Raw genomic sequence first — 14,168 nt, forward strand, 5'->3', positions numbered from 1 at the left:
AGATTGAAATGAGTGGCTATAGAAATTTATTTATTTATTTATTTATTTTATTTGATTTCTATACCGCCCTTCTCCCGAGGGACTCAGGGCGGTTCACAGGGCATATATAAATAGCAGTACAAAAATTAAAAAGGAAATTAAACCAATGCCCAATTAAAATACAACAACAATAGAATAATAAAAAACCAATTAAAATACCCATATTCCCCCATCAGGCCAGACCAGCTAATTCAAATAAGTGGGTCTTCAGCCCGCGGCGGAAGGATCGAAGGTCCGATGCCATCCGGAGCTCAACCGGCAGTTGGTTCCATAATGCCGGAGCGCCCACAGAGAAGGCCCTCACCCTGGGGGCCACCAGTCGACATTCCCTGACCGGAGGCACCCTGAGGAGGCCCTCTCTGTGGGCACGCACAGGGCGGAGGGGAGTTGACGCCGGCAGCAGGTGGTCCTCGAGGTATCCCGGACCCATGCCATGTAAGGACTTAAAGATCATAACCAAGACCTTGAACCTCACCCAGAAGACAACTGGTAACCAAGCAATGATTATTGCTTGACTGATGTGATTATTTTAGTTTTTTTGTATGCTGCCCAGAGTTTCTTGTGAAACACCTTTAATATTAGCATTATAAAATAACAACTGGCTCCCCAAATACCATTAATCTTTAGATCCCAGATTAATTCATACTTGTTTCACTGCTGGGAGTTGTACTTCAGCAGTGGCTGGAGGCCCATAACTTCCCTGTCTTTGTACTAAAATTAGAAACAAGAAGAAACAATGATTTAGAAAGAAAATAAAATAGTTCATGAGAGAAAAGAAGAATGGACATGGTATCTGAGAATCTAAGTATTCAGCAATCTTGCATAGGTCTTGAATAAATGCAGCATTGCTAGCCTAAACTACATTTATAATGTCCTTTAGGAGAAAATGTCTAGCTGAGAGGAGCACATGCTCACAGCTTGTGAATTTCTGCTGTTACAGTGTTACTTATGCAAATGTTGATTAGATTTGTTTTTTCTTCTCTTATGTTTTGAAGGATATCAATCAGAAATTGCAGGAAGACAACCAGGAGCTGCGAGACCTTTGCTGCTTCTTGGATGATGACCGGCAGAAAGGCAAAAAAGTATCTCGTGAATGGCAGAGGCTTGGCAGATATAGCGCTAGCATGATGCATAAAGAGGTTGCCTTATATTTGCAAAAGTTGAAGGAACTGGAAGTAAGGCAGGAAGAAGTTGTGAAGGAAAACTTGGAACTGAAGGAGCTTTGTGTCTTATTGGATGAAGAAAAGGGTGGTGTTGCTGGCTGCCGAAATTCAATTGATAGTCAAGCCAGTCTTTGCCAATTAAATGCCACAAGTACATTCATAAGGGATGTTGGAGATGGGAGTAGTACCTCCAGTACTGGGAGCACTGATAGTCCTGATCACCATAAGCACCATTCAAGCTCAAGTCCTGAGCACCTCCAGAAAGCAAGGAGTGAGGGAAGTCCTGAGCATCAGAAGCACCGGAGTGCTAGTCCTGACCACCTCCACAAACCTCGAAGTTCTGGAAGTCTTGACCATCAGAAGCATCTAAAAGGACCAAGTCCAGAACATCATAAAACCCTAACCAAAGGTACTTCAGAGCAGCAGAAGCACACTTGTAGCAGTCCAGAAACATTGCCAAAGCATATGTTGAGCGGGAGCCCAGAACACTTTCAAAAGCATAGGCCTGGGAGCAGTCCAGAACATCAAAAGCAGAGTAGCAGTGGAAGCCCTGAACTTCTTCAGAAGCATGCTCTGAGTGGAAGCTCAGAACACCTCCAAAAAGTGAGGGGCACTAGTCCTGAGCATCTCAAACAGCATTATGGGGGAAGTCCAGAGCACCTCAAACATTTGGGCAATGGCAGCAGAGAAGGCACCTTAAGGAGACAAGTTGCAGATGATCTGTCACCCCATCACAGGGGCCTCTACAATGGAATGAATGGTGGGTCTTTCTTAGTTATTTTTATTTATTTATTATGATGCTAGGGGCAATGATTGAGATTTTTCAAAGTGATGGGCAGCATACCAAGTGGTATGTGGCATGTTCACAATGAAGCCATTTTTTATTTTGTCCTAGTAAGCAGGAATTGTTTTTGCGTTTGTTCTCTCTGAGAAGTGCAGATGAAATTGAAGTTTGCATTGTTGTAATAGGCTGCAGAGTAGTTGCATTTCATAGGCTTTGTGTGGAAGTACTTTACCTGAATGGCAAGGCATTGAATAAAGCAGTCTGAGTCTGACAGCATGTAGGCTTACCTTAGAAGGGAGAGGTAAGAATGAAATGAAGGGAAGGGTCCTCAACTCAAGGAGTAGATTTTAAAGAGAATTGGTGTGTGTGTGTGTGTGTGTGTCTTGGCATATCTTAATTAGCTTCTGTTTCCTTTATGCTTAGGTCTTGGTTTGTTTCAGATGCCTAATTGAAACATTTTGATAGTAACTGATAATCTTAATAACTTTGAGGAAGGGGACTATGCTTCTCCAAGTGCTGTCTTTTTGGTAGGTGTCTTGGTGCCTTCATTTGGCAATTTTCTTAAAGAGTGTGCTTTATTTTTGGATAGCTAGCTACTGACCTTTCATAGAGGAAACTGACAGTAAAAAAAAGTACAGAAAACAGGTATAGTTTCTATGATCCTTAGTCTAATACCCACATAGTGTTCCTATCTTGAGATGGGTGCAGATTTCTTTGAGAAAAAAATATAGGCAATATAGTTTGGCTGTTATTTGGGGTATTTGTTTATTTGTAAGCTTAATTACTTTTTTTCTGGAAATGTTTACAAAGCAAAAATGGATTTGCTGGCATTTAGCTTTTTGAATGTATTTGTGATGGCAGACTGACATTTGAACAGTTTCCTCTAGAATGCAAATATACTTTGAACTAGCACCACAGGAGGCATGCCAGGCTATGGAGGCACTATGGATTATTTTAAAGATATTGTTGGACAGATGCAGTGATTATTTAGAATAATGGATCTCATTAGTAACATTTTGATTCTACCATTACTGAGAAAATAATGATCTGATTGAAGAGCAAAATAAAAATATTTAAAATTGAAGAGTTATATTTCCGATTGCAGGAACTGCCTGTACAAAATTCATCTCAAATACAAAACTAGGCTACTGGGGTTGCTAATTTTTCACTGACTGAACTATTTTTTTTTAAAAAAAAACAAAATATAAAGGAACATTCCAAAATTATAACTTTCAGTACAGCCCACACATGGGCAAAAAGTAGATTCTTTGATTCCTATATGGGAATTTTTTAGATGTCATTCCTCCACTCCAATAAAATCTGAAACAAGGAGATCTATGGATTGTTTTGATTCATTCTCACTAACTGTGTTTGAATCTACTATTTTTGTGCATCTTTCCTTCCACTGTGAGAAAGGGAAAGGGTTAGAGATAAATTGCTCAGTAGATTGACAATGTAAGTTCCTGGAGATGATGGATGAATAGCTTGATTAACTTGGTTCGGATAGAATTGGGCAGCTTCCTAAGAACTTTGGAAGAACTTCACTTAATATTATGATATATGATATATTGAATAGCTTTTAATGTATGTAAATGTAATTGTATTGAATTTACTAGTGTTAATTTATCAGTCAAAATGAAAAGGCTGCTTGTAATCTTGTTAGCTCCAGTATCGCTTTTTGATATAAATCTATCGAAGCTGATAAGAAAGATTTTATTGAAACTTACATCAATTTCAGCTCAAATTTTATGACATTCCTCTCTGATTAACTTCACAATTTTGTTGCCTTAACCCTGGAGAAGGTAAAGTTTAAACGTTTGGGGGAAAGGAAGGTGAATTTAACTTTCTGAAAGGCAGCTGCAGGAGGCCATCTAGTGCAGGGGTGTCAAACCCAATTTCATTGAGGGCCGCATCAGCATTGCGGTTGCCCTCAGGGGGCTGGGTGGGTGTGGCCAAGGTGGGTGTGGCCTATTGGGTGGGCGTGGCTAGAGTGCGTATGGCCTACTGGGTGGGCGTGGCCAGCTCGACATTGTTTGCATCAAGGGTGCCTATGGGGGCCTGGGCAGGAGTGGGACAGATCTGAGGGTCTCTGGGCCAGGGCCAAGGCAGTGGGGGCCGTTCCCTCACTGTTTCCAGGATGGTTTCGCGGGCCACATGAAACCACTTCGTGGGCCGGATCCGGCCCCCGGGCCTTGTGTTTGACATGTCTGATCTAGTGATACCCCAGGATATTCCTTCTTTTTTCCCCACTTTTTTTTTAATGGTGAGGAGGACAAGAAGAGAACAGCTCCTAGAGGCAAACTGTTCAATTTCCTACTCTTATATCACTTAGAAATGGGTGTAACTTCTGGTGCTATTTTGTCCCTTTTAGAGATGCAATCTGAGAGGGCTAGGAGTGCTGCGAATCGGATAAAGGAATGTTGCCTGTGTGCTATGGCTTATTTACCTTAACTTCATAAACCGTATTAGTTTAGTTTCACCTGCACTATCCTATTGAACTTCTCAGAAGCATTTAATGCCTTTCACCATATTTAATATGTGGGATGACTTGCGAGGGTTGGAGGCACCATGTTATAATGGCTCTGCTCCCTTTCTGACCTGTCAAATCTTATTTTGAAATTAACTTCGGTTTTCTAGGAGATTAATGTTCCTTTCCTATTCCTCTCCCACCTCCTGAATGTTCTCCCATCTGCAAATTTGATATAGATTGACAAGTTGATAGTTCTCTGGGTTCTGTTCCCTACCTCCTGTTTTTGTTTTTTGTTTTTATTTTTGATAGAAGCAAACATTGCCCTCTTCTAGTCATCTGGCACTTCATCCATCCCCAGAGATTTCTCAGAAGCAGGAAATAGAAATGCTTCACTTTCTCCCGGTGTTCATTGATAGTTTTTCCCCTGCTGCTTAGGATCAAGGTTGCTGCTTATGTGCCTTCTTCCATCTTCTGAAGGAGAAGGAGGTCAGAGATTCCCTGGACAGACCACACACATAGCTTCTAACTGAATTTTAGAGTAATTAAAATTCCCTTTTAGTATTTATTAAGTCTTTGATAGATGTGCAGTTTTCTTTGAGAAAATGTGTCTTCTCCTTCACTGGAAAGTTAGTACTATCAAAGCTATTGCTTTTTTCTGCCTTCCACTTACTTTACCTTGAGGCTCTGTATTCTGCAAAGTATCTTTAACAGTTTAATTTGATGTGTCTTCTTAGCATTATGGTTTCTTTCTAAGCTGTGTCACTTGTTATGCCTTTCATTCTTTTTTTTTCTTGAAAGTTCCATCTCTTCTTTTTTTTCCTTTATGGGAAAATTTAAACGTTAATTCACACATGCACATTCACAGCTTGGTATCATTTCACTTAGTTTCTCAACATTGCATGGCTGACAACTGAATGTGTTAACCGTACCTGCTAAAACATCTTGCATTTGAATGATTATTCAATGTTGCACTTAGAGGGAGATTTCATGGCTGAAAAGAAAAGAATGATTGTGGGCAGTGTTATCTGTGCTTCTCAGGTAATATCTGTTGTCCCTGGAAACTGTTTCTTGTAAAATTGCTTAAAAGATAGGTTCCCCTGCACATGCGTGCTAGTCATTTCCGACTCTAGGGGCCGGTGCTCATCTCCGTTTCAAAGCCGAAGAGCCAGCGTTTGTCCGAAGACGTCTCCGTGGTCATGTGGCCGGCATGACTAGACGCCAAAGGTGCACGGAATGCTGTTACCTTCCCACTATAGTGGTCTCTATTTTTCTACTTGCATTTTTACATGCTTTCGAACTGCTAGGTTGGCAGAAGCTGGGACGAGTAACAGGTGCTCACTCTGTTACGCGGCACTTGGGATTCGACCCACCAAAGTGCCGACCTTCTGATCGACAAGCTCAGCATCCCAACCCACTGAGCCACTGCGTCCCTTGTTTAAAAGATAGTGAATGTTAAAAATGCATGTACTAAAAGGTAAAGGTTCCCCCGCACATGCGTGCTAGTCGTTTCCAACTCTAGGGGCCGGTGCTTATCTCCGTTTCAAAGCCGAAGAGCCAGTGCTTGTCTGAGGACGTCTCCGTGGTCATGTGGCCGGCATGACTAGACGCCAAAGGCGCACGGAACGCTGTTACCTTCCCACCGTAGTGGTCCCTATTTTTCTACTTGCATTTTTACGTGCTTTCAAACTGCTAGGTTGGCAGAAGCTGGGATGAGATTAAATCCTGTTCCTTTCTTTCTATGTGGAATAGTAAATACATCAATAGAATCCAAGGTTGGAACTCATCAAATAGGTCACCACCATAGCAAGTACAGAAATCCTGCAATATGTTATAGAGAAGCATTTTATATATTAATGTTGCTTCTTGCATAGACTAATGTATTGAAATGATGCTTGAGCATTCTTTACAATTCCTGTACAGGTGAACTATGGAATATTGGCTTTGATAGGATATTTGATTTCTTTCTATTTATACATTAAATGTTATTAAGAACATGGGCTCTTATCAAAATTGACAGCTCTTTTTCTCTACTTTGGGCGGTGTGTTCCCATCACTGAATATAGATGGGAAGGAGAAAAAAATTGAATATTGGGATGGGGTTGCCTTCTTTGAATCCATTATGGCATTGTAGAAAGATGGATTGGAACAACTTAACAAGTACTTGTCTTTTTAAGCTCATGTACCATTTTGGGTACCATCTATGACAGAGGTCCCCAACCTTTTGGGCACCAGGGACTGTGGACCAGGGGGGGCCTGGTTTCATGTACTTGCCTGCATCCCGTAGATAGGACTTTGCTTGTTTATGCAGATCAGTTTCTGGCATGCCATGGACTGGTGCTGGGGGTTGAGGACCCTGATTTATGATACTCTTCAAATTGTGGCAAATCATTATATGCCTCTTTAGGGTCACGTAATATACTGTTTGGAAATACTTGACACTGCAGTCATAGCTTGAACTTTGGTAAAGGTTGGCTATCTCACAACAATCAGATATGATGAATTCTTGCTGATAAATATGATCAGTAGCCTAAGTATTCTCTTAAAGAAGCCTTCTATAATTTTATTAGAAATCCCTTTTGCTTGTCTGGGAGTGCCCTTCATTTTCTGTTTTGCATCTAAGGAAAATATCAAAGGCTCCTGCTTTGCTTTGCATCTAAGGAAAATATCAAAGGCTCCTACTTTGCTTCTCACTCCCTGTTGAGGTTATTAATGAGCAAAAGTAAAAGTGCTGACTAACACTCTCTGGCAACAGTCTGGAGATGTGATACATCAGGAGATGAACAGATCCTCTAGAGAAACAGTTGTTTAAAGAGGCAGGGGTGACAAGAAAAGAGGTTATTTGTGAGAATATGGACTCACAGCTGTTCAAAATGTATGTTGGGGGATGATCCGGGTGTGAAATACTGTTCTAGTGTATACCTTCTTATAATAAAAGAAGTGTTTACCTTGGTAACCTTTCAGGTAGACACTTTCTATAATTAGGATGTGTCTTCTCCTTTTCTTTCCCTGCCACTAAGGTCACTTAATCTAATTCAAACAGTGCAAACAATAGTAATAACGTTGGCATTGTTTCTCCCTATCACTTAATTGTATGATGCTTAAAATTTCCTGAGCATATTTATTTGCTACTTGGTGGCAGTAGGGTTAAGGGTGTTTGCAGGTAAATGTCATCTAACTAGAAAGAAGCACTTCTCTGAATCATTGATTCTCCAAAATTCCCTTTCTTCACCTATGTTTAATTCTAAAGTTGGAGTCCCACAGAAAGAAAATGGCTGGCAAGTGAAATGTTGCAACAAAAAACACACACATGGAAAAAATAGGTGGGTAGGGAAAACAGGAAAACCACCTTCCAGATTTTTGCCTCAAAAATTTTGTTCATAATAGTATTAACTTCAAGCAACAGATGTCATCAGGTCATATTACTGACCAAAGGCAATATCTCCTTCATCTCCAGAGTTATGTGAATAAACAGAAAGCCAAAGCTGGGTTATGTAGGCAGTGACGGGCAAATTTTAGTCTGATCTAAATTGGTATTACTTAATACCAGGCTTTTAAAATCTGGAGTTAGCTAATAACAGGGGTATGAAATTAGAATTTAGGAAAGGGATGTTTAAAGGTGTATTCAGAGTCACTGGTCTCTTTTAAGAACTGGGGCTAGGCTTTTGTAATTCTTCCATACCCATTGAAATCATGGTTTTCCTTCTTTCAGCTGTCTTTTCAGTGGTCCTATTTCAGAATAATAATCTTTGCCAAACTAGACCCAAATGTATATTGTAAGGACCTGCCTAAATTAAGCCTCCCAAGAAAGCAGAACTCTTGAAATGGACATCATTTCAAAAGGAAGTTTTATTGGAAGGTGTTGACAGCAGTAGTAGAAGACAGGATCTGAGGGTTTCCTGCATGAATCAATAAGTCAAAAGAGTCAGTGAAAACCCCACCCCAACTGTCCATCTGGATGGTTCAAATGGGCCAATCCGCAGGTGTGAAAATGTTGTGGGAATGGAACTATAAGGCGCCGCTTCCAAGGCTTTTAGGTCTCTGTGCCTCTTCTTCCGTGCCCGGAGATAAGGTAGATGGCTGGAGGTACATTCCATTCTCACCCCAAGAAAGAAACATCAAAGCAGTGCTCACTTCAGCAACACATATACTAAACTTGGAACGATACAGAGAAGATTAGCAAAGAAGATAGAGCAAAGAACAAAGCAAAGGAAATAAATTGTACCAACCCCAAGCTCTTCCCTCCCCCCTGAAGAATGGCAGAATCTGAAAAAAAAAACAGGAATCTCCATGCCCATAGAAAGCAGGGTTTTGACATACATATTTATAACTCACTCACTCACTCATTTAATCCTTCAGACCAACTGACAAAACATGATAAAAAAGCAATGCAAAATAATCAATATATATAATGCCAGAATGTATTTCACTGTCAGGAAAAGTACTTCATGGTCTAGTTCTGGTAATTTACTACATGGGCAGCTGTTCTCTGAAGTATCTTCTCAACTCAAGCCATGGTAGTTGCTGCTGTTTAGCGACTTCTATGAAGTCCAACTTTCTACTTGGTGGCAGTAGGGTTAAGGGTGTTTGCAGAACTTTATAGTGATATTCTTCCTTTAAAAAAACATGAGAAATATTTTCTAGCAACATGGGTGCCCAGATAATAGATCTTGCTGAGAACATGGGATAAAATATTGTGGCCACCTATATGTTCTATATTATTTCCAATTCTACAGAAAAAAAAGATTTTCATATTTATTCCCTTAAGCCACATTTTCAGCAGATGACGTTAATAAGAAAAAAAGTTTTTATTTCTGTGAATCTGAAATGAGAATTGGCCACCTGCGAGGAAATTAAGCCTTGCTTTCTGCTTGTTTTTAGTACTGCTGTCAGCATATGTTTTTATTTTTTTCATTTTTTACTTTTGATTAAGTGCCACATTTATTTTAATAATTCTACTTGAAAGATTGCCTTGGATGAGCACCTGAAATCAGCACTTTGGGTAGTTCTTAGATTGCACATGCATTTTAAAAAGAGCTTGCCGATCACCATGCTCAGTGTAATTTCTTTCCATTCATATACTATGTGATGCCTTGTAGTTGGTTGGCAAGCTGTTTTGGGCTGATGGTTAAAGTGATAAATTATCTCTTCCCTTTCTCAAAGGGCCAGTGGTGATAATGAAGAAAGGACCTTTGCAGTTCTACCTCCCTGGGGCCATCTGCTAAGTTTGTAAGCCGCCCTGAGTCTTCGGAGAAGGGCGGGATATAAATGGAATTAAAATAAAAAAAAATTCTTTAGAAGCTTAGAAAATAGTGCTCCCAAAAATCATAATCATAATAGTAAAGTTGGAAGGGACCTTGGAGGTCATCTAGTCCAACCCTCTGCTCAGGCAGGGAAACCCTATACCATTTCAGACAAATGGCTGTCCAGTCTCTTCTTAAAAACTTCCAGTGTTGGAGCATTCACCACTTCTGGAGGCAGGTTGTTCCACTGGATAATTGTTCTAACTGTCGGGAAGTTTCTCCTTAGTTCTAGGTTGCTTCTCTCCTTGATTAGTTTCCATCCGTCTTAGGATTGGACAGCTCAGCTTTCTAAACCATTAATCATTGCCACTTCTTCAGAAAATGGGGCTATCAGTTTGAGGCATATTGATTCAGAATCAATTTATTAATTCAATCTGGAAAGGTTGGCATGCCTTGGGTCCCTTCAATCAAACAATGACATCTATCAGGGCCCAGGAAATATAACTTCTATGTTGTGGTACCTGCCCTCTGGAATGATGTTGCCCCTGAGATCTTGATGCTGTTCTGGAGGGCCTTAAAGACGTGGCTGTTCTCCCAGGCTGGGGATAGGGTGACAGGAGTCCCTCGCTCAGTGCAGTTGTATGTATTTTTATGCTCTTGATCATATTCATCATCTTGTTTCTCCTTGTAAGCTTGTTCTTTTTGTTCTGATCTTACTTTTTTGCCTTTTTACTTGTTATGTTGTGAGCTGCCCAGAATTGTTCAGGATTTGGGCAACATCTAAATCAAATCAAATAAATAAGTCAGATGCTTTTTCCTTCTAAGTAAGTGTGCTTATGATTATCACCTTACATATACTGTAGGCTCATAAAAATGAAACAGGCCAGTTGTCAACACATTACTATTTTTAGTACGTTTATATGAAATTTCAAAAAAAACAAAACCTGTTTTTCTACTGGCAAAGAAATCTCATTTGCTTTCAGGAGAAGAAAAAAACCATTTTTAAAGCTGTTTTGAATTAGGCATAGATTTTAATGGTTTGGGAAAGATGGACAAGTTTTCTAATCAGTTTTATCTCATTGGTATATTATCTTTTAAATTGCTGTTACTGCATTCAAGACTATCAATATGTAGCAAATTGAATGTATAAATAAAGGACATTGTTGAAAATCATAAAAGTAGATTTTATATTCCCAACATTAGAACCCACAATTTCTAGATCAAAGGCCAAGGTTCACATACACAGCATGTTTTTAAATACCATTTTAGTACAAAAACATAATATTTAAACATTTTGGTGCTACAGTGGGAGTCCTGCAAAACCGGTTTTTATATGTTTTGTTGTTGCTGGTTGCTGTCCCTGAATTCAATAATTAGGGAGTTAGTTTTTTTTAGGTACAGCTCATTTTTAATTTTCACCTCTCTGGCCTGAGTCAAATCTAAAAATATTTCTATTTATAATTATTATGGTTTAGAAGGGTATGTATCAATGGCTGCACTGTTTACAACTCCTTTATTAAAAAGATAATATTTTTTTTCTGAGATTCTGCAACAGCCACCTCTAGAGAAAAGTGAGGCCCTGGATTGTAGAGAGATGAAAAAGACAAGATTACTGATTTGAACTCCACACTAAACCAAGGTTTCTCAGTTTATTTCCTTGAAAAGTATTGGATTGAAATCAGCGGATTGGGGGAGTTTGTCCAAAGCAGCTGGAGGACACTAAATTAAGGAACCCTATTGTATGTGAATTAACCCTTTTAGGTTCTTTGTTTTTTAAAGTGAAGGAAAGCACTAAGTGGGAAAGATGTGAATCTAAATATTGACTTATATATGAAGGTCTTTATTTGTTCTTGTCTGGTGATGTCCTTCAATTCTTTCCACGTACCCTCTCTGTAGAACTTTCCTGAACAACTGGACTATAGCATACAGCAGACTTTGTAGCCAAAAATGTATCTACATTATGGTCCTGCTGCTGCAGCCATCTGTTTCCCTGGCAAGGCCAGATTTGCAATTTATTTAAAACATTTACATGACCGCTCAACTCAGCCAAGATGACTCTGGGCACCTTACAAAAAAGAAAACACAACAGAGCTAACAAGAAAAAATACAAAAAACATAGTACATACCTAAGAAACAAAAGTAAACAATAAAACTGTGATTCAAACAACAATAACACCATTAACCAATTGGGAGTCAAGCACTTCATGACCCAAAGCCAAGGGAAAGAGACAGGTCTTGATATCTTTTCTAAGGACCAGCAGGATCAAGGCCAATTGTATGTCTGTGGTTGTTCCATAGAATAAGGGCTGACATTGAGAAGACACACCTTCTGGTTTACAGAAGGCGGCATCAGTTCAGTGGAGGGACTTGGAGTACATCCTCCTATTTAAGCATGTGATTAATGATATTGAACTTCACTGGGGTGATGCTGCATTTAGAAAATTTGCAACAAATAGGAAGTAAAGTACCTTAAGGAAACTACTTCTTGCCCTTCTTTTAGGAGTGGTGTAGAAATACTGACTGGTGGACCATGTGTAACTCCTGAAAACTGTTGGTTGGATCCAAAAGATTCCCCCCACATTGGGAGCCCATTCAACTTGCTTATTGGCTGACGTAGGATCATCTTTTGCTAGTAAAGGGGAAGCCATTTCACTGAAAGGGGATAAAAGTGTTTCATTTTCATTGCCAAGAGTAGCAAACAGTGTATTAGTTTTTCTTCATTATGCTGAGAGGAAAGATATGATATGAAGTTGATTTGTTCTTCCTTGTAAAGGGAATAAAGCTGCTGCATTTCTACTGTAAATGATAGCAAGTGTGAATGAATATTTATGGTAATATAGGGAAGAGTGTATGTGTCTATTATATATTGTGCATGAATACGGGTTTGGAGAAAAATACACTGGTGTGCTTGCACATCATATAGTCATATACAGATCGGAGATGTAATGCATCCCTTGGACTCCAAGCATTGTGGATCAATGCTTTAAGGTCAGGCTGATGACTATGACAGGGCTTTTCAACCAGTGGTACGGGTACCACCTGTTGTACATTGGCACCTACCAGGTGGTATGCAACCATTCTGGTAAATTGGTAGTGGGGAAGAGGAATGAGCTGAACCGGTGGTAGCACCACGCAAGCCTGAGCGAGAGACGGCTGGAGCTGCAGGGCTGTCAGGGCTAAGCATCAGCGCCAGGCTCCAGCTGGAGCTCGGCACTGATCCTGGCACTTCTGCTGAGCCCAGAAGAAGCGCCAATCAGCTGGAATGTTGCAGCATCTCCAGGGTCTTGTGATTTACATTCAGATGCTTGGCAACTGATTCATATTTATGATGGTCATAGTGTCCCAGGGTCATGTGAAGTGACCAAAACCTGCTGCAACCACCCAGCAGATGGGGGGGGGGGAATAAAAACCAAACACCCCTCCCCCCACTGCCAATGCTCAACAGAAATACTCACAACAATGAAAACCTCGGACAGGAGGAAGAGCACTGCCGGGCAGGCAGGCAGGTGTCTTGCTCGGCTGTGGCTTGGGGGACACTTTTTTCAGTGCCATTGTAACTTCAAACAGTCACTAAGCAAACTGTTGTAAATTGGGGACTACCTGTATTTCATCACTTTTTTTCCTTTTTTTGGTCAAGTTTTTGCTACCTTGCTAGGTGACTGGTGGTACATGGATGTTGCCATATTCTAAATGTGGTACAATGGGTGAAAAGGTTGAAAAACTCTGGACTATGAGACTATGGATATTTTTGTGAGAAAAGGCTGGCATAAAATGGCTCAATTTACATACAACTCTAATTCCAACTTTTGAATCATCATCATCATCATCATCATCATCATCATCATCATCATCATCATGATGTTTGCATACTGTACCATGCTATGCCCAAAGAACATTACAGCTTAATAATAGACAACCTGTGAACAGTTAAGGTGGGATTTTTAATGTGTGTTTGTGTCTATTTTTAAAAAAATCCTAGAAGATTATCAAGAAAGGAAACTTCCTAAATTATTGTGTTTTACAAAACGATCCTCTTTCTCTGTCATTCCTCTTATTAAATCTGTAGGCTCCTAAGTTTGTTTCAGAGTACATTTGGCAGACTTTCCATGATAATATTTTTTTCTCTTCTATTTTCCCTTATCTTTTCCCCTAAAGATGGGCTCTGAATTCAGGATTTGTTTATTCAGTTTCTCTCTTTTGGCAATACTAGGCCCCATTTATCTTCATCCTAGAGGCATACATTGATAATTAGCAAGGAGCACTGTTTTGATGCAAATCATTTACCGAGACAGAAGCAAAAGTAAGCTTTGAATTATGCTAATGATAAAAATTATATAGAGGAGATGAATATTTTGAATCTGGCTTTGGAAACCCTGACCAAAGTCAGAATTACAACTTATTGGGAAAGCAATCTTCCTAATTTTCAAACTTTTCTTAATAACCTGGCTTGGTTCAGAATAGGACTTGCCAAT

General features: G+C 39.8%; 1 protein-coding gene across 4 annotated transcripts in view; it reads left to right on the top strand.

Moving 5' to 3' along the window:
* The window catches only part of CCDC85A (coiled-coil domain containing 85A), a 165,438-nt gene that overhangs the window by 20,196 nt on the left and 131,074 nt on the right, over window positions 1–14,168 (top strand). For all 4 annotated transcript variants that reach the window (XM_083377845.1, XM_083377846.1, XM_083377848.1 and 1 more), the window contains exon 2: window positions 1,035–1,962. In XM_083377845.1, coding sequence (XP_083233971.1) covers window positions 1,035–1,962 — 928 coding nt within the window. The remainder of the gene's footprint in view (window positions 1–1,034; window positions 1,963–14,168) is intronic.

The sequence above is a fragment of the Vipera ursinii genome (genome assembly GCF_947247035.1).
Source record: "Vipera ursinii genome assembly, chromosome: 1".
Lineage (NCBI taxonomy): Eukaryota > Metazoa > Chordata > Lepidosauria > Squamata > Viperidae > Vipera > Vipera ursinii.